The sequence below is a fragment of the Eleutherodactylus coqui genome, chromosome 1 (genome assembly GCF_035609145.1).
Source record: "Eleutherodactylus coqui strain aEleCoq1 chromosome 1, aEleCoq1.hap1, whole genome shotgun sequence".
NCBI classification, from domain to species: domain Eukaryota; kingdom Metazoa; phylum Chordata; class Amphibia; order Anura; family Eleutherodactylidae; genus Eleutherodactylus; species Eleutherodactylus coqui.
This window is the reverse complement of record NC_089837.1, coordinates 359,830,320-359,851,193: the sequence shown is the minus strand read 5'-3', so window position 1 is coordinate 359,851,193 and position 20,874 is coordinate 359,830,320. Positions and strand designations below refer to the sequence as shown.

The window sequence follows — 20,874 nt, the reverse complement described above, 5'->3', positions numbered from 1 at the left end:
GAATTGGGTCTCTTTTCAGTCCCATTCATGACATTGTGCGCACGGGACTCTGGAAAGAGTCAGATGATCTTCAGATGGTGACACTGCAGGAATCAGGGGGTGGGGGATTATAAAAAAATACATCATCCAGTTCCCTGTCACCTTCTCTAAAAGCACCATAACTTAGTCTATGGTGCTGTAGGGATGCAACAGATTTTGTTTAAGGCACATTTAGATGCAATTACATAAAGGTAATTGCATGAGTAATTCTAGTGTGTGATCACTGGGAAAAGCATGGCTGTAATTCACAGCGACACTCCTGACATAATTGAGTTAAGTAATCATATGATAGCACTGAAATAAAATAGGTTTAATTATGTAATATATTACATATGATATATTACATATGATATATTTATCCCCTACATCCAATCCCTTGCCCGAATGTGTCATCTGCACCTCAAGAACATTGCAAGAATCGACACTGAAAAAGCAGCTCGTTTTGCCGGGGAAAGCCACGGACAGCCAGGCATTTCCCTTCCAAGGACTACTGTAGGGAAATTGCAGTATTACATGTAACGGAGGGTTCCCACAGCGTTTTTCACTATGCTGTGGGATTCCATCTGGGGATTGCACCACAGATGCTGAAAGCAGCACTGTGACAGAACCCCTGAATAGAAACTATTCACCTGAAGCAAAACCACATTGGAGTCTGTTTGACAGAGTTTTCTATCGTTTCTGTTATTTTTGAAGTATAGAGTAGCATAGTTGACTATGTTATTCTATACTCCAAGTATAAAGGAAACAAAGGGAATTCTTGTTAAATGGACACCCAAGTGGTGTCTGTTTCACTAATGCAAGTTAACAGTTAAGTTCCTTTCGGTTCGGGGGTTCTGTCATCGTGCCATTTTCGGCAGCTGAGATGGAACCCCATAATGTAATCTCACAGTTTAGTAAAAACACTGTGGGAACACTCCTTAAACTATTCATACTGTTTGGGTCAGCCAGGAGCTGCACCTATGATGTCCATATACCCTACTAGTGCATATAGACAGGAGCTGTCTTCAAGAGACAAAACCTTTGATAGTCCGGCAATACAGGCTTCAACCTTTAATTAACCTAAATATTAGGCACCAGTACACAATCTGTAGACATATTGGCTATTGAATCCTGAGAATTGACGAGCCCTCCTCTAAGAAAGCAGTCAATCTGGACCATAGAAAATGCATTCATATTTATTTACTAGGAAGTCTATTCTGTTTTTTAATGTCGGCACATACATACACCTGTGTGTAACAGCATCCGCAGTTGGTAAAATTAAACTCACCATTCATATAGTTGAAAGATGTAGAATCTGTTACAAGCATATGTGAAGACAGAATTTTATAGATGTCTGAATGTTCTTGTTCTGGTAAAAAATTCAACAGATTTTGATCCAAGATGTCTGACTGTTGAGGAAAAAGGAAAGAGGTGGTTCAGCACATAGTCTAATACATATGACACTAAAGATAATAATAATCTTAAGGCCCATTTACACGAGCAGATAATCGCTCAAACGATAGTTTGAGCAGCAGCTTTGAGCGATTATTTTGCAAATAATTGGTATTTAAGTAGCTTCTCAGCCCGACGCTATTAGCTGAGCTCAGATCCTTTGTTCTCCACGGGGAAACAATGCTATCAGCACTCCCCCGTGGAGAACTAATGATAAAAGTGAGCGATGATTTTTAGGTTGACTTGATTTTAATGATCCACTAAAAGTGCCCAAAATGCGGGTGCCCTGCGCCCATTTACACGCACCGATTAATGCTAAAACGATTGCCGATTAGTGAATTTTTAGCGATAATCATCCAGTGTAAATGGGCCTTTATATAATTTGCCGTTGTGTTTAGCACAACGTTTATTTTTATTTTGTTTTGCAGATTTGTTCTCTTCTATGCAAAACAGAAAAAATATGTTGTTGCCTGGAAATTGTTAATAAGGAGGCTAGCTGATGTACATTTATATCATTTTTTGTTTATTGTTACTACGATAGGTCAGGCCCATTACCCCATACACATTCAAGTAGACTGATATTACATGCACACTTGGCACCAATGGCAGGTTACCCAGTGTTGTAATCTACCACACCGGTCAGATGTTGCAATGTGTGGGTAAAAACATAAAATTACTGTAGAATAAGGCCGGGTTTACACAGCCGTCTGTGCTGGCATGCCACTCGTGAGCACGCTGCCAGTACGCAAAGACATGCGTACATGTTGTGTGCCACCAATCCCCTCACACTATCTTGTAATAAGCGCCAAGATAGAACATGCTGTCATTTTCTTTGTGCAAGTAATACTCGTGCAATGCAGGTGTGAGTCCCCCAATACTAATTAATGGGTTATTGGCATCACAAGTCACATGCAGGAAAATTGCACCATAACAGTGAGCCTCTGTGGGACCGGCATAAGCTGAAGTCTCCTAGAACGGTTTACTTCCAAAATCAAGGCAAAACTGTAACAAAAATTTATTTACACAGGGTCAGCATCAGCACTTGACAAAGCCGGGGAGACCCCGGGACCCACTGTATACAAGGCGGCTCACTGCTTCTTGCTCCATTACATAGTTGTACAGCGGCCTCTTAACTAGAGTTTGTGAACACAACATTGGTGGTTTATATATCAGCTGCCTATCCCTCTGCATACATCAGCAACAAAGTAAGTAAGCACAGGCCTGGGACTATTGCCTGGGATCCTCTGATCAGCTGTTTTCCAGGCCAGTACGCAGGAAGCAGACAGCTCCATTCTTACTGTAGCTTGATATTACAGGCAAAGTTCCCATTCCTTTCAGTGGTAACATGAGCTGCAATACCATGCCTGGCCATTACAGTAAGAACAGAGCTGTCTGCTTCCTGCAGAATTCAGTTCAGCACACAAGTGCACTGGCCCGGTGGATAGCTGATCGGCAGCGGCTTGGGCAATGGACCCCCATCAATCAACTACTGATGACTTATCCTGTGGAGGGCCATCAATAGTTTATAACTGGAAAACCCCTTAAGGTGACAGCAATTGATGATATATTAATGATTATCATGAATGATTTTTCTGTACCAGCTGAACAGGAGCGCTGTGCTTTCCTAATAAAAATAAATAGGTATGGAGTCGTACCAAACATTTATAAAATAAACACATTTCATAAAGTTATTTTGCTGACAAACAATATTTTTCCATGCTAGTAATGGCTGTCTGCTTCCTGTTTTCAGTACCGTATATCTGGTCTCTTTTCCATCTGTTGTAAAAATGCAACTTTCCTTTTTAAGAATGATAAATAAGTAACACCGGGCCTACCTTAAGAGCATGCATAATTCATGTATAAGCCATTTATCTAGGTCTATTTTGATACGAGTGCAAAGATAGTTATTAGTAATGATTGTACTATTACTTACTGGTAAATGCCCAAGTAGCGGTGTGATGCTATCAGAGACATAGATGATACTTCCATCTGTTGTCACCACTATAATAAAGCCATCAAGTGCCTGCAGGAACAAGTCAACAACAGATTGATAAATCTCATATACTAAATTGCATTGTTTAAACCAGAGAACAACAATAGGTGCATTAACTATATACGGTAATGCCACTCTTAGGCCACTCTCAATGGAGGTGTTTTACAGCGTTTTCAGAGTGGCTTGATGCAGAGCTATAAAACTCACTATAAACGATGTGGCAGATGTATGAAGTTAAAACCAGTGTACAAAAGTTGCAATTTTTTATAACAAAGTTTTCCACTTTTGCAGTCTACTCCTGCCCACACAATTTTTTTCAAAAGAGGGCATGGCTTTATGGGAGGGGTCTGGCTGCCCCTGGCTGACATATTTATGTATAATTTACTCCAGAATCTTGTGGAAATATTACAACTTTTTGGAAACACTGGTTTTAATAAATTCCACCCAGTGTGTTTTTTTTCTATGATGACACCTCCCTTTTAAGTTTTCCCTGTTCCTAGGCACCTGGGCACTATGCAGGGAACTGTGACATGGCCCCATTAAACGGAATCGATATTTCTGTGATGCCTTGATATTTATAAGCTTCAGGCTAGCCCTCCAGTGCTGATTGACAGCTTTTCTTCTATACTGAATAAAGCTGCTAAACAGCAGCAGACAGAATCAGCTGGCAGGTCATGAATACGAAGGACCACAGAGCGCATGCACTGATTGTAGAGGACTGCTAGCATTGAGTGTCACTGCAACACAAAAACAAGGATTTTATGACAACTACAAATCGAAACAAAGTAAGTGAAAATCAACTGTCCTACCTCCAGCATTAGCTGGGTGAACTCTTCATTGCTGAGGAATGATGGCTTCCAGTCTGGATGGATATCACTGTCTTCTGTCTCAGTTGAATTTTCTACACCAGAGAACAAAATACAAAAACATGAAAAGTCCTTCGGATTTTCACCAAGCATCTAATCCAGAACTTCAGTGGTAGATATTCCAGTGAAGTGTTCAGCTACAATTGTTAGTTCCGTAGACATTGAATGGAGTGGTAGTAGACATGATCAACTGATGCTCAATTCAAATGGAAGACATGAGCCCCCCACTCTGGTGATTGGTGAAGGAACTAGTGGTTGAACCCCCAGCAATCTAAAAATTATCAATAGAGATGAGCGAACGTGCTCGGCCACGCCCCTTTTTCGCCCGAATACCGCGATTTCCGAGTACTTCCGTACTCGGGCGAAAAAATTCGGGGGGCGCCGTGGCGGCACGGGGGGTAGCAGTGGGGAGTGGGGGGGAGAGGGAGAGAGAGAGGGCTCCCCCCTGTTCCCTGCTGCTACCCCCCCGCACCGCCACGCCTCTCCCCGCCCCCCGGCGCCCCCCGAATCTTTTCCCCCCGAGTACTGACGTACTCGAAAATGGCGGTACTCGGGTGCATAAGTACTCGAAACGAGTACGTTCGCTCATCTCTAATTATCAACTATCCAGTGAATGGGTGATAAATTGTTATTACTGGATTACCCCTTTGAGAAATGAGCGCTCTATGCTCTTTACTAGCTTCACTGTCTTGAAGGTTGCAATTTGGAAAAAAGTAGAAGAAGGCTTCAATTACTGCAGCTGTTTAATTCCTCCTTGCAGAAATAGATTGGTTAAAGATGGAAAAAGATAACAATAGAGAAGCTATCTTGATCTTGTTTTAAAGTCAAGAATTTTGGCTTTAAAACAAGATCGTGATCATATATGTAATTCACCCAATGTTCTAGAAATCCAAATCTTTGCTGACGGTACAATCAACGTATTTATGCATGTTGTACACTCCTGATAAAAGGGACCTTTTATAAATTTTTCACAAAATGCATTGAGCTTGTGTTTATGATAGATTGTCTAATATCCCACCATTGGTTGATTTTGGATCCTTACGCCTGCTGATGATCCATTGCCTTTCTGGACTCTAGCAGACTCTCCCCTACTTGTGGGATATTTATGACGTTTTGTGGTGGAGTTTGATCTTCATCATAATCTAAATCCACTGAGAGCTACTATTACTTTCCATTTTACTCCTTGCCTAAAAGAAAACAGGTTCTAGTGCTTTAACAAAATTACTATTTGAGGAATCCTTCACAAGTCTCATCAACTGGCCTTCACTTTAAAAAGTTTTTCTTTAAAAAGAAAGATGCGTGGAAACGTGTTAGCAAGTAGACCAATTATATTGCTTTAATTAGGAGAAAGAAAATAATCTTGTAGACATGATGCCCTTAAATGGATTGGGCTGTCGACAACATGTTTTGTTACCCACATTAAACTCATCATATATACAATGTTATTTTGTTCCTTTTAGTGAGAGCAATAAGAGTTTTTCTCTAATGATATACAAACGTTTATTGAGATCAATTGAGGATACAGAAAACTACAAGAGCTCAGCCAAAATGAGTAGAAAACCCATTCATTATGAAAAGATGTGACTTTACCATTGTGTTTTTGTAGGAAGCCAATAACTTTTTCCAGCACTGTGGTTTTGTCCATTTTACGGGCATTCTCAGGAAGCATGGAGTTGAGCTCTTTGATGAGTATATTGAACTGGTCCCGCCTCTTTTTCTCAGACCTGTTACGTACAGCCCTGGAAAAACAAATATGTCACTAAAATACAAAGTTATGGGCATTCTGGGATTATAGAAGGAGCATACGATTATGAGGAACAACAGGTACAGCTGGTGTATTGCTATCAGTTTTTTCACAGTTCAGATAAATAAATGGTATTGGGCTGCTTTCACACCTGCGTTACGGCTCAGTTCAGGGTTTCTGCTCCATATTTGGAGAAAAGAAACGGAAATAAAACTGAAAAAAATTGATCCGTTTTTTCCCCCATTGATTTCAATGGAATTTCCAAAAAATGAAAAGCAAACCAAAAGGCTTCAGATCGCTTCTATTTTCTCAGGTTTTCATTTTTGGACTGAAAAATAATGTTGCACACTGCGCTATTTTCCTATGAAAAAACGGAAATCTAAAGTAACAGAAGTCTTTCCATTTTTTTGAAACTCCACTGAAATTAATAAGGGAAAGAAACAGATCAATTTTTTTCTGTTTTATTTCAGTTTCTTTCCTTCAAAAACGGAGCAGAGAGATGGAAACCCTGAAATGAGCCCTAAGACAGGTGTGAGATCAGCCCTACTCGATATATGAAGCATTTTAATCTTACACATGTTGTTCTTACCTCTTTGCCCTATCTTTCTCATCTCCATCCATGAGCTTTGGTACGTGGGTATCCCTGTGGACAGAGAATGGATTTGCTGCTTACAACAGAAAAACAGTCAGGCCTTTTATCTGTAATTTCAAGCAAGTCATGTCTTGGTTTATGATCCTTTGGCAAGTCATTGGGTATCAATATTTATAGGCAAAACTAAGTGATGTTAAATACTCTTGTATAGAAAAGACAAAAGTATTGCAGAAGGGATATCCTTATTGGCTAATCAGGAAATTTATATTCGCAAGCCAATTGGTAATGCTTTTGTGTTTTTCATAAAAGAATATTTATCATCATATAGGTTTTTCTGGCTAAAGGCTCCTGTCCACAGGCCGACAGCTCTCCGCTCTGAGCCTATCTGTCAGATAGGCTTACCGCGGAGAATCGTGGCAATTCGCTGCATGCTGCGATTTAAATCCCAGGGCGGAGAATCGCTATGATTCTCCGCTCGTGGACAGCAGGGCTGCGCTTTCCATAGTAAGTCTATGAAAAGCATTCACTGCGTTTCCCGCAGCCGGATTATCGCCGCAGGGAATGCAGTGAAAATTCACCCGTGGACAGGAGGCCTAACAGTACTACTGTATTTTTGTTATGCATCAAAATAGGCAAAACTCAAATACTGCCTAAAACTACTGATGCAGACATTATTTAGGGAGGAAACAACCTAGTGATATGTAAGTCGTTAAAGGCCCCATTCAGGTGTAATCTTGCAACAGGTTATGACATGGATGTCACACCCACATCTGCAGAAAAATCTGTTCCATTTTAGCATTCTATTGAATGCTATGTAATTCTGCACCGCAGTTCAAAGGGTGCAGATTTTGAAATTCTGGTCATGAAAAAAAGAATTGACATGTCAATTCTTGATGCAGTTTCTGCATGGAAAAAACATGAATAATATGAATCAGCCATTCTAGAGTAAAACTGAATACATCTAATGCTTGAAAAACAAAGGTGGAAGTAAGAGTTTTCAATATTGTATATATCCCCTTTTGAAAAAGAACATGCCTGCAATCATGTAAATTTGTAGAGCCTTTATAAAAAAAAACATAGTCTTATAATTTCTTTTGAAAGTAGCTCAAGTTTCAGAAAACAAAAATAAAAGCAAAAAAAAATAAAAAATTCTTCAAATCATATAATCAATTGAGCTATTAAATACTGAGATTTGACAATATCGCAATACATGGGAACAAGTCATGGGAGACACATTGTATATACTTCTAAGAACATTAGCTGCTTGGAAATATAAAAGCCAGTTGAGTCACGTACTTCTGATAAAGCCACCATAGTTAAGAGCTTTCCGTTGTCAGCCCGGTGAACAGAGTGTTGCATGTCACCTTACAGAATATTTTCAATTTCTTTCATTAGAAATATTCCCCATGTGCCCATCCTCCTTTAGCCATGCTAAACTGGATTAGCCTGCTCTCTGCAAACACTAAAAAGTAGGTCAGTAAAAGAACGCTATTATACAGTGACAATGTGATTGCTGAAGTCTGCTCCCTATCATGTCTTATATGAGCTGACATGTCATGAGTGCAGATGTAATGACTGAAAATTCTCTGCATCACATTACCCCGTAGAAAGGATTTTCTACACCTCTATCAACACGATTGCCAGCTGAATTCCAGGAGATTCTGAATTCCACTTTTCATGCTTCAATGGGCCTTCAAAGCTAACCAGAGGATGTGGAGCTCTTCTTCATTCTTAGCACATTTTTGGAAAACAAACCAGGCACATGTTCTAAAACTTGGCCAACAGTTTTATTTTGGCAGAAATGTCAGGGGTGTACAGGCGCATGTGCGTTCAGCTTAACGGGGTATTCGCATCTCAGCCATTTACACAGGTTATGTCATACACTTATAGAAACAGCATAGTTCGCTGTGCTACATTATTTCCACAACTCTCATTCACTTTTATGGGAGTTACTGAAATGGTCAGGTTGTGCTCCTGAGACCTCTAGTTCTATGGGTCTGCAGGAGCACCCTTCCACAAGTGTGGCATGATTGTGCTGGTTGGGTGTGGAGTTCTCCAGCCAGCCAATCACCACAGGTTTGTTACATATAAATAACATCCTCTGGCTGGAGGGAGCTGGCATCCTCATTCCCCCTGGGGTTTGCATTCATGCATGTAGTTCTATAGGTGTGAACAGTGATGTGTGGCATGTGTCTGTGCAGGGTGCCGGGCAAGTGGTGTGAGCAGTCCTGTTCCGTTATAAAACCCGTAAGAAAAATAATTGTAACCATTCGTCTACATTGTCTTATAGAGCAATTTATAGATGATATAAGATAATTTCTTCAGGCAAGTAATCACAAGACTTACGTAGATAGCAAGTATATCTAGATATTTGGTCCTGGCACCCTTCTCCTTGGGTTATTTTCTATGGACCTTCAATATATAGCCACACAAATCTCTCTGACGAGAACCGAGAGAATCAGATCAGTTTGGTGCATAACAGGGGGCTACTACCGCTGTATTTCAGTTTCTATAATATGACTGAACATTTTTTTAACCCCTTAAGGACCAAGTGCGGTAAATTTATGGCGCTTGGTCCTGGGCTTTAATCTCGCCCGATGTACGGCGCAGAATTAAAGCCTCTACGCCTAACATGAGGCTTTCTCTATTTCCACATTTTTCCTTTCTTTCTTTTTTCACAATTCTCCTCCCCCTCCCCCAAATCTCGTCTCATACCCCACTCTCTCATCCTCCCCCTAGATTATTATAATTATATTCAAAGTTTTTCCTGGTTCTGCCAGACACCACGTCCTGATATATTTCTAGGGCGGGATGGCTGTCGTCTACTAGATTACGTATATTGATATGCAGTTATAATGTTGGTTATTCATAAGAAGAGAATTAAGAAGCAACATTAGTTATATAATTATAAATTGGGCAGGAGGGCAACACCGAAGCTACCGGGAGATATCTAATGCATATTATAAAAGAAAAAAAAGGAACCAGAAGAGTAGTATATGTATACCTCAGTTTTAATTGTACTTCTATTAATCATCAGAAATGCGAATAATGCACCTCTGCTTAACACGAATAGACAATGCTGTAAGTTATATGTTGCGAAAAATTCAATAAAATACTTCTGAACATAAAGGCTCTACTCCTACAATCAAGCAGGAGCAGGTCAGGTCATCAACCGTCAGTCACAGAGAACACAGAGGAGGGAGAAGCAGTTTTCAACTGCTTCTGCATTCTTTCACAGGCACACACAGCTCAATGAGCGCTATGTACTAAGAAGTGCAAAAAGAAAATGACCCAAATCCAATGCCAACCAAAACCATCACAGTATGCGCCCTGCAAATCGAAACCATACATATTATATATATCGAAACGACCGAAACAAAATTTTAAAAAACCCATTCCCATACTTTATTTAGTTTAAATATACTAATTTAAAAAAACTACTATAGAGCCCCCTGCACACGGGCAGAAATTCCGCGGTGGGATTTCCCGCAGAATTTTCGCCCGTGGAAGCTGCCATAGGATTGCCTTAAAAAAATAGACAGCCGCAATTTGTGAAATTTGTGAAATCGCGGCATGCTCTATTTCTGTGCGGGGCTCTGCGAGCCCTGCACAGAAATGTCACTCCCCGGTCGCTTGCTCCGCTCTGCGCACGCACCAGCTGGGCGGCAGCCGGCACATCACAGAGCCGGAGCTGCGGAAGTAGGTGAGTGCCGCGCTGGTCCCTGCAGGGGCTCGGGTCTGGTCCCGCTGCGGGAATTCTCGCAGCGGGATCTGACCCGGCCGTCTGCAGGTGGCCTAATTGTTAAAAAAAATATATCGTTTTTACCCCCAATAAAAAAAAAAAAAGGCAGTGAAAAAGATATTTAAAAAATAGCCCTATATGTCATGGGGAAAGAAAACCGCAGCAAAAATAATATTCCTAGCGGAAGAAAAAAAAATTGCTCAGTAAAACCACCACATGGGTAAAATCCCTAAAAAGTGTCTGGTCCTTAAGGTACAAAACAGCCTGGTCCTTAAGGGGTTAATTGACAGTGACCCTAAAAAGTACATTTCCAACAATTTCCCCCAAATTCTCAGATTTAACTTGCAGCCCAAGTAGGATGAGAAACACGATCTGTTGTAGCTGTTCTCTACCCCTTTGGATTGTAACCCCATACGGTCAGGACTACTTTCCAAATCTATCCTGTAAACAAATCTTTCATTTGTCTGTATAACACTGTCCTTTGTATGTTAAAAATTGTAAAAATCTGTTATCCCAGTATTGTGTAGTGGTATAAATATGTATAGCTTTATGGAAGTTAATGGGGATCAAGTGAAGATTATGTCCCCCTAGGAAAACATCACTTGACACAAACGGTAACACAAATGAAGATAATGACATAAATGTAATTTGACACAAATGTATATGCTCTGTCAATATTTTAGTGCTAAGAATGTATTTATTTATAAACATAGCAAACATAATTACACTTATGTTGCATAATCCTGTACAAAAACACTGCTCCGCAATATGCAGAAGCAGAGTGTTAAATACGTCTTTGCCAGACCAATCTTTCAACATAAATTCTGCAAGATATGTTGGAAGCGAATAACGAAAAACAACCCTTTTCATCTTGACACAAGCCTTACATTTATTCCAGTAAGACTATTTATATTGTGTACGGGCAACAGTTGGGGAAACTACTTGTAATTTTGAATCACTGTGATTGACATGAAATATCCTTTGTTGCCCATATCAACCAAATTAGAGCTCAGCTTTCATTTTACCAGAGCTCATTAATATATTAAAGCTGAGATCTAATTTGTTGTTAAGGGCAACAAAGATCATCTTACTATACAATTCCCCCAACGCCACTGAGATTGATAAATCTCTCCCAACATCACTGAGGCACCAGGGGGACATAATCTTCACTTAATCCATTAATGGAAGTTCCTAATTAGGAAGAAGAGTCTGGATTTTCTAGCACAAACCAGATGAGCAGATACATTTTAAAAGTTACTGATACCAAATTATTTTCGCGCTCTGCATCCACAGATTCAATCAAGCATATCAAGAAAGACAGTTCTCTTACACTTAAAAGGGGTTATTTGGGAAATTTAAAAATTGAGCATGCAGCAGGGGATAGCATAAAACAACAAAATAGGCAAAACTCACCTGGAAAATATTAGTTTCCTGGAGAAGCCCTTCAGCGGACTGCCTGACCTAAGAAGGGCCCTTATAACAAAACTTTGGGGAGTGTTTATACAAAGTAACTCTGTTTCATACTTTGAACACTTTGTATACTGAAATTGATTTTATTCTTAATTCACCTCTCAGAATCAAAAGAATTACCAAAATAGTACTTGTTCATACATGAAAATAACAAGTTTAATGTGTATCTGCTGATTGCAAGTTAGATACTTTTGCAACCCTAGTTCAGCTTGAGTCATTCACCTCATGTGCCCTACGCTTGCTAAGAAAAGAGATGTAGCAAAGTGTGCCAAATTCTAAATTACAATGCACTGGCCTAATTCATTTCTGGAACTATTGCAAAAGAACAAAAATTAAAAACAGCCATAAGAAAAGTACACATTTAATACAGTACTCTTGGAATTTGTCTTGCATTATTTGCAATGACTGTGAAATACCTAAGGATCTGTAATTGTAATGTATACGTGCATACTTGTTATAATTTCTGACATGTCATACGGACAAGCCAAAAGGTATCATCAATGGGGTCCAGGAGCTCATTTGGTGGGTTTGTGCCTGACAAACACTGAGCTGGCATGTGTCCAAGAAGTTAGCAAAACGTATCCACACAGGATGTCCTGTTATGTCTTTATTCACTGGTACATACGACACATGTATTGCCTTAGGCATTATTGTATCTTGTCACCACCCGGAAGCTAGGGGTTTGACAGGGCTTCCACAGACTAACGCCCCTATCATACCGCTAGTTCCGGATTGGTAGAAGTTTTTCAGGTCCTGGAAGTACTAGTAGCGTCGTGATCTTCACCCCGCTGCTCCACAGCTCACACTCACCCCTTCCTGCTCCTCCGTCTCCCCGGCAATGTGCTGTGCTGCTATAGCTCCTCCTCCCACCCCACCCCCCAGCCATCGGCATTGTATTGCGCTGCTGCCTAGCGGTGAATGAACGCCGCCGCCGGCACTCTCCCATGCTTCGCAGTTAGAGGAGATGCAGCCGCTGGCGGCTACTCCACTCCCCTGCCTCCTCTCCCTTCAGCAAGTATCAGTGGCGCCGCTGCTCAGAGGCAGCTGAGGAGTGGAGTAGCACGCAGCGCACGCATCTCAGCGCTACAGCACGGGGTACAACAGCAGCGTTGGAGTGTAGGTTACCCAGGCAAAAAACTGTGTTCCGGCTCGGCCTGATGGCCTTCCGCACAACATTCTCTGCGCTACACCATGGGGGAGCACAGCATGGGTATTGATTGTACCGTGCCCTAAAGGGTTAGGGATTAGTATTCCAGTTAGGCTTAGATTAGAAACTCTAAATGCTTCCATGTTACCGCTGTAACATGGAAGCATTTACGGCAAATAATGTAAGCCTAACTTGAATACAAATGCCTAACCCTCCAGGGCACGGTACAATCAATACCGACACTGGTAGGACCTTCCAGGACCTGAAAAATGTCTACCAATCGGGAGCCAGGGGTGTGATGGGCGTTCCTCCATGTAAGACCTGTCAAACCCCTAGCTTCCTGGTCGTGACAACATACAATAATACCATTGCCTTATTCCTTATCAGTGTGGCTATCCGATGTTGGGTATTTAGGGCAAAGCTGCCTGCCAGGGTTTAAAGCCCAATGTCCATGGGCGGATCGGATTCCGCATGCCGGAGCCCGCAGCGGAATCTGACCTTGCCCGTGGTCAAGGACCCTATGTGCCTATATGGCTCTTCTATTTTCTTCACTGTGGATGTATGCATAAGCTCCGGCGCCCATGTGCAGTAGAGTTTTTTTTTTTTTTTAAACTCCTGCTTTAATTCAATTGCAGACGGGCAGCGGATTGGACAGCTTCTATTGACTCCAATGTAAGCTGTCCGTGCGGGAAATGCACTGAAATTAAGCATGCTGCAATTTGTTTTCTGGACCAAAAGGTCCACAAAACAAATCCACATGCTTTAATTCATGTGCGGACATCCATGCTTCCCTATTGGTGGCTTGATTTGCGGATCTTCCACATGGGTGACCGGTGCAGATTCCGCAAATCAGGTCCACTCATGGACATTGGGCCTAATAAGTAGATAATAGTCCTCAGCCCTGACATACCGGGAGTACAGATTCGCTGAACACTGCTGTTTTTGTATGCACATACTCTACAAAAACAGCTTGGCTGCATTATATTGTTCATCAATTCCACATACAGTCGTCACACCGAATATGGATTTGATTTATATTTCCCTTTGGTCCATTCACTTTGAATTTTGTTAGTTTTGAAAGCATTCCTAGGGCTCCTGCACAACTGGCAAGAGCGATACCGGGCTGTGAGTCACGGCTCGATATTGCTCTCGCAAACCTTTTAAAAACCCCTGGAAGCGAGGCATTTTCATGTGAAAACAGTCTCACATTACTGTGGGGGCTCCCTTCATCCCACTGCTTTTAATGGGGCAGCAGCAGCGCCGGCCCCATTGAAAACAATGGGAGAACATCTCGATCCCCTGCCACTGCTGTGACAGCAGCGGCAGGGGATTCCTTCATCCCTGCGGGGAGTCCCCTCATCACTGAACACCCTGTCGCTGCTGTCACAGTGTTCAGTGATGAGGGGACTCACCAGGGGAATCAAGAAATCCCCTGCCACGGCTGTCAAATTCATTGGTTTCATAATCATGTGCTTTCACCAGATTTTCTCGCGAGTGTGAAGGCACCCTTATTTGCAGCACTTTTTACACACCCGCCTAAAACATTTACACAGTACTGAGCCTTTATTGTTTGGTGTGTCATGCTTCTATTAGCCCCAATGTCCACAGGCAGATTTGATTTGTAGTACCCGCGCGGGAGATACGCAAATCAAGCCACCCATAGCGATGCGTTAGCGTCCGCAGGATAATAAAAGGCGTAGGGATGTGATTTTTACCCGGCGTGCGGATTGCATGTGCGGGAAGAAATCGCAGCATACTCCATCTTCCTGCGAATCCCGCAGGGACGGCTTCCATTGAAGTCAATGGAAGCAGTCTGATGCGCGGCACAACCGCGGATTTGTGGGAAAGCAGGAGATTTAAAAACGAAAAAGAAAGCACTGTGCATGCGCCAGGCTGAAGAAAGAAGATCCGGCCGGCATGGAGGAGACCCCCGTTGGATCCGGAGAGGTAAGAAACTGCCTTTACCTCTCCATGTCCGTGCGTGCAAATGGACATGAGGCCTTATGCTGGTGCATTAATGGCGCGTTCTGGCTGGTGACCCTTAAACATTTGTGTCTTGAGACTAGGTGTAGTGGATCATATATTTTATTGACACATTTACTAACAGTCACATTTGAATGCATACTTTATTTCTCCCTCCTTTAGCGTATATGTCAAGGCTGCATAGCTTATTGTGCCTGGCTCGAAAAATACATGTCACATAATTTTACATCAATAACCAAACACAACTGGCAAACAATTCTGACAGACAGATAAGACAGAACACGTACTGTTACTCATATGCATTTCTGAGCGACTTCCCAGAGTCGTGTTCCAGCGCTTGTCACCTTCTACTCCATTATCCTTCAGCCCAGCAGGCAGCAGTTCCACTATATATAATATGTATCATTCAGTTACTGGCGAGGCTGGCTGCGGGTGGTACCTGTCGACTTGCTCCTTCCTCCTCCTACTACTGGCACCAAATGTAAAGCAGAGGGTCTACACTGGGAATCAGCAAGGATGGCAGGCCATAGCACTTGATCCCTGCACTACAACACTGCCTGCTTCTACTATGATAATAGCAGTGCTGCAGTGATCAGCAACTGAATAGCATAATTATCATAAAAAAATTAAAAAGTGCAAAACAATTAAGTATAATGACAACAAAAACCCAAATCTATACTTTCTTATGGAAGAATAATGCTACACTAAAGTTATGTTCTAGTCCTGTGATAGAAACATCTGTGAATCACACAAGTCACGTTATTTAATGCAACTCTGACAAATGCTCATATCAGTTGCTACAAACGTCTGAAAGGGCATTCTACAGAAATTACAATCACTTGTAGATACCTCTTGCAGGTTCCCCACAGGGACGCCACAGATTTCACTTACTGATGTTGACTCACTAGACAAATTTCTAGCTCATATTGCATGAAGAATCTGCAGCATGCGGGATGTGGATTCTTTTAATACGCCGAACAAGAAATCCCAGGGAAGACATTGCTGTGATGTCCTACAAGGCAGAGCCCCTGGGTCTGGGAGGAATCCCCATCAAGCCATGTGTTTGGAAACTGTTTATTAGGGGATGTTGCAGTTTTTTCCATATATTCAGTGCTTTATTGGTGCTTTTTTCTCTAAATAGAGAAAAGCACATACAGTATACTATAATTAAAAGTGTGGTTATGTCATGGCTTTTGTAGTGCAGTAGTGTTGCTGCATGTGTAAGGCTGCTTTCACATGACCGACAAAATTGCGCCATTTCGCTGTTATGCGATAGCGCAAGAAAACGCATGTATGTGAAACCCATGCTTTCCTATGGGTTCCTTCACATTTTTTCCTTCCTTTTTTCTCTGATGCCATCTTGTGAGGAAAAAAAAATAGCAACATGCTCTATATTGTCACAATTTTGCAATTTTTTTGTGGCCCATGTTTCCCTATGGAGCCTCTGTTTTTGTTACATCACAACGCACAAAATCGCGTGTAAAGTTACTTACTTAAGGCCTCCGGCGATGTCGCCCAATAGAATCTTTTATCCACGGACCTTTCCATGCCCGTTGGCAAAATGGCGGACACAAGTGCAGAAGCTGAGGAGGGCCCGAGAAATTTAAAATCTCGTTGCTCCTGGCTACTAAAGGTAGCAGAGAGCCTGAAGCAGTGACTGAGGGCCGCAATGAGCGGTCTCCGGTCATTTGATCGCCGTTATATATGGATAATGGCGATCACGCAAAAGTTAAAAACAGTTAAACTTCAATGCTCCTTTCGGTTAGGGCCCCGTTGTGCATTCAGACATAATTTTAGGGCTACAATGGGTATGTTACTGAACATGGGACAAAAAGAGGATCCATTTTGCGGTGAAAGTCTTCAGTCATATGTGTGCTATACAAAAAAAAAAAATCGTAATTTTTTCCCTCTGCTTTGCTTAGATTCATTCAAAAGCTGTGAGGTCAAAATATGCAGTAAACCCCTAGATAAATTCGTTTAGGGGGCTAGTTTTTTTTTAAATGGGGTCATTTGTGAGGATTCTCCATCATTTTGGCCACTCAAGGGCTCTACAAGTGAGCAATAGGGCCTAAAACACCTTCAAGCAAAATGTCTGTTCTGGAAGCCACTGGCTGCTCCTTTCGGTTTGAGCCCCGCCGCGCATACGGACATAATATTAGGGCCACAACAGGTATGTTTCTAAACACAGAAAAAACAGGGGTATCTATTTTGAGGTGTAAATCCTCATTTTCATGTGCACTATAGAAAAAATATGTCTTCAAAATGACATATTTACAAAAATATGAAATTTTATTTTTTTCTCCTCTAAATTGCATTAACTCCGGAAAAAAACTGTGGGGTCGAAATATTCATGACTCCCCTCAGTGAACATATTAAGGGGTGTAGTTTTTAAAATTGCATCATTTGTGGAAGTATCTATCATTCTGACACCTATGAGCCTTTACAATCTTGGCTTGGTGCAGGAAAACAAAGTGTTCCTCAAAATGTTGATAAGTAAATAGTTAAAAAAAAAACTAAAGTTTTTCAAATGGGCGCCCAGAATAAAGTAAACGGATGGAAATATATATCTTATCAAAAATCTGTACAGTATGTTTGCACATTATAGTTGAAAATGTGAAAAAAAATAACATTTTTCTTAAAATCTTCCCAATTTTGGCACTTTTAATAAATATACACAAATTCTATTGGTCTATTTTACAACCTAAGGCCTTAGTCACACGGGCATTTTTCCCCGCGATTTGCGGATCGCATGACAGATGCGCATCGGCAAATCGCCTGACCGGGGCCGAAAAATCGCTCGAAAAATCTGCTCCTAGCCGCGTTTCATTAGAATTGGCCCAGTGCAGTGCAGCGCTGTCCAGCGCATTGAATTCAATGGAGGTGGCAATACAGCCGGCGCTGAGCCAATCAGAGGCAGCACTCACTCACCCATTCATGAATTCATGAATGGGTGAGTGAGAGCTGCCTCTGATTGGTGAGGCTGTGATCAATCAGAGGCAGCTCATTCAGCAGGCGGGGATTTTAAATCCCCGGCTGCTGAATACTACTCATAGCAGTTCAAGAGAACTGCCGGCCACGGACAAGGTGAGTATATTTTTTTTTTACTTTTTACACATTTCTGGATGAATTTCAGGGAAGGGCTTATATTTTTAAGCCCTTCCCGAAAATTCATCGTGTGATCGCCGGCAGCCCATTGCTTTCAATGGAGTCGGCTGTATTGCCGGCTCCATTGAATTCAATGGGCAAACATCGTTCTTCTCTGCCACAGCTGTTACAGCTGTGGCAGAGGAGAATGATTTGTCTAGTATATGTTCTCAATGGGGCCAGCGCTGCTGCCGCCGGCCCCATTGAGCGCATATAGAGAAGAGAACAGGAATCGCAGATCGCAGATAGGTGCGATCTGCGATTTCTGTTCTATAATTTATCGGACGAGCGCATAAAAAGCGCTCATGTGTCCGATACCATTGCAAAGCAATGGTTTTATAAAATCGCACATCGCATGCGCATGCGCAGATCGCACGGAAAATCGCCCGTGTGACCGAAGCCTAAATGAAGTACAATATGTGGCGAAAGAACAATGTCAGAATCACTTGGATATGCAAAATCTTTACGGAGTTACTCTATGTTAGTGTGACTACAACTACAGTTTTTTTTCACTGTGAAATTTGCAGCGTTTTTTTTCTCCAGGGGTCTATGGGACTTGTTAATGTTAAAATCGCATAGCGCAAAATCGTGTTTTAGTGGTAAATTGTGATTTTGCCGCGATGCGTTTTTAACATTAGAAAGCCCCATAGACACCTGGGGAAAAAACGCAGCAAATTCGCAAACGCTAGTGGGTAGTCACCCTTAGAGTGACATATGTCAGATTTCCAGAATTTGACTTCATCAGTAAGAGGTTAAACATTCAGGAGCTTTCCCAGCGCCACAGCAGCGAACACATGATGCAGGACAGCATCAGAGCCAATCACAGCCAATCTGCAAAGAGAAGTGGCAGAGGCTGCACAAGTGGCCCAAAGTGATCAGCAGGGCTAACAACTGAGAGGCTTGTGAAAGCCCAGAGCAGATTTGCCACAGATGAGAACGCAAATGGGCCCTGACCAAAAGGATGCGTTTCCACATGGAAGGAGAGGGAGACTCCTAACCCCCATGGTACTTGGTCCCAGGAGAATAATGATGGCGCCATGGCCTGGAAAAAAGACAAAGCTGGAGGACACATTAGACCAGTCGCCAATGCTCCAGTGCGTGCTCACTTTAGGGACAATAACAGACGAATGTGCACTGGGGTATCTCCCCAAAAGGGACTGTAGTAAACCCAGGAGTTTGATGCACTGTTACTTTAATGGATTGTTTATGGTTAATTGAACTAGTAAGCAATGTTATGTGTATATGCTGTGTAAAGGGGTGACAAGGCACTTTAAAATGGCGTTATAACTATAATAGGATAGGCTTTAGGACACTAATGAGACCCAAAGGTGATGGTGGTGTTGCAGGGCTACCTGACCTACGGATCTATCATCTGGCCTCTGTTATAATGCGCCTGTTTGACTGGCATTTTCAAAGAAATTACCAACAATGGGTCAGACTGGAGGAGGATTTGTTGGAAAACGAGGGGAGGAGGTTTTTACCCTTGCTGGCGCAAAGATTAAAACTCAATACTATTGAGATGTCGCCTTTTGCGGTACATTTCCTGAAATTCTGGGACAATTCAGCAATAAAATATGCGCTGTCCAAAAACAGATGGCCGCTGACCCCTTTATTTTGTAACCTGGATTTTCCTCCAGCCATGGAGACTGACAATTTTCCTGGTTGGTAAATAACAAACAATATTAGAATGTATCAGATTTTGAGAAATATGGGGGTGCCAACATACAAGGAGCCAAGAGCGGCACAAGTCAAGAGCGGCTGTCATTGTTCTCCATATATGCAATTAGCACACTTCCTTAAATCTAATTACCCAAATTTCATGACTCCACTTACTCCCTTTGAAACACTGGTTACCAATGAATCGCCCCCACCTAGATGTCTATCTAGGACTTACGAAGAGATTATGGCGGATACCCTTGATTGGGATCCTGCCCTTGTGAAAAAGTGGGAAGGAGATCTTGGATGTGCAATAGAACCCGGGGATTGGGAGAGGGTCTTTTTACTGGCCCACAAGCTGCCCATGGCCTGTAGAAAGAAATTACAAAATAATAACTAGATGGTATAGGTGTCCGGCTCTGCTGCATCGCGTTTTACCCGCGGTCTCCCAGAATTGCTAAAGGTGTGAGGGGGAAATAGGAACCATGCTGCATGTGTGGTGGAATTGTCCTAACATTGCACCCTTTTGGGGTATGATATTCTCCACTAACAAGGAGATTACGAAACGCTCTGTTACTCCCTCTCCACAGATAGCGCTCTTGTTTATGCTACCTGGCTCGGTGTCTACAATCAAAAAGGATCTTCTACGTTGCTTTCTAACAGCCGCACACTCAGTCATACCTAGATACTGGAAAACACAAAAGATCCCGACCGCGGTTAAATGGATACAGGAGGTTAATGAGTTGATGACTATGGAGGAGTTGGTGAAGGGGGACTGACAGGAGAAGTTTATACCCATCCAGTCCCTGGATACATTTCCAGAAATCCCTGGAATGTCGGAGATTGCTTGAAAACTGGCAGGCAGTTGTTTAGGACTTGTACACTGTTGGTGGAGGAGTGGTAACTTTTCATGGCCGTAGACTCATATCTGCCCCTCTATTTATCCTTATATTATGTATCCCTCCTATCCCACTGACGTGTGTAAGGTGTGTGGGTAAGGGTTTTGGTTTCTCCTCTTTTTTCCCTTCTCCCTGTTAGTACGACTACCCAAATTAAAATATTCTAAA

At 42.1% G+C, this 20,874-nt stretch overlaps 1 protein-coding gene across 3 annotated transcripts in view; it reads right to left on the bottom strand.

Moving 5' to 3' along the window:
- NPAS2 (neuronal PAS domain protein 2) overlaps positions 1 to 20,874 on the bottom strand; it is an 82,276-nt gene that overhangs the window by 46,486 nt on the left and 14,916 nt on the right. For all 3 annotated transcript variants that reach the window (XM_066577640.1, XM_066577625.1, XM_066577633.1), the window contains exons 2-6: positions 6,663 to 6,716; positions 5,920 to 6,068; positions 4,273 to 4,364; positions 3,404 to 3,493; positions 1,307 to 1,427 (exon numbers count right to left, since the gene is read on the bottom strand). In XM_066577640.1, coding sequence (XP_066433737.1) covers positions 1,307 to 1,427; positions 3,404 to 3,493; positions 4,273 to 4,364; positions 5,920 to 6,068; positions 6,663 to 6,716 — 506 coding nt within the window. The remainder of the gene's footprint in view (positions 1 to 1,306; positions 1,428 to 3,403; positions 3,494 to 4,272; positions 4,365 to 5,919; positions 6,069 to 6,662; positions 6,717 to 20,874) is intronic.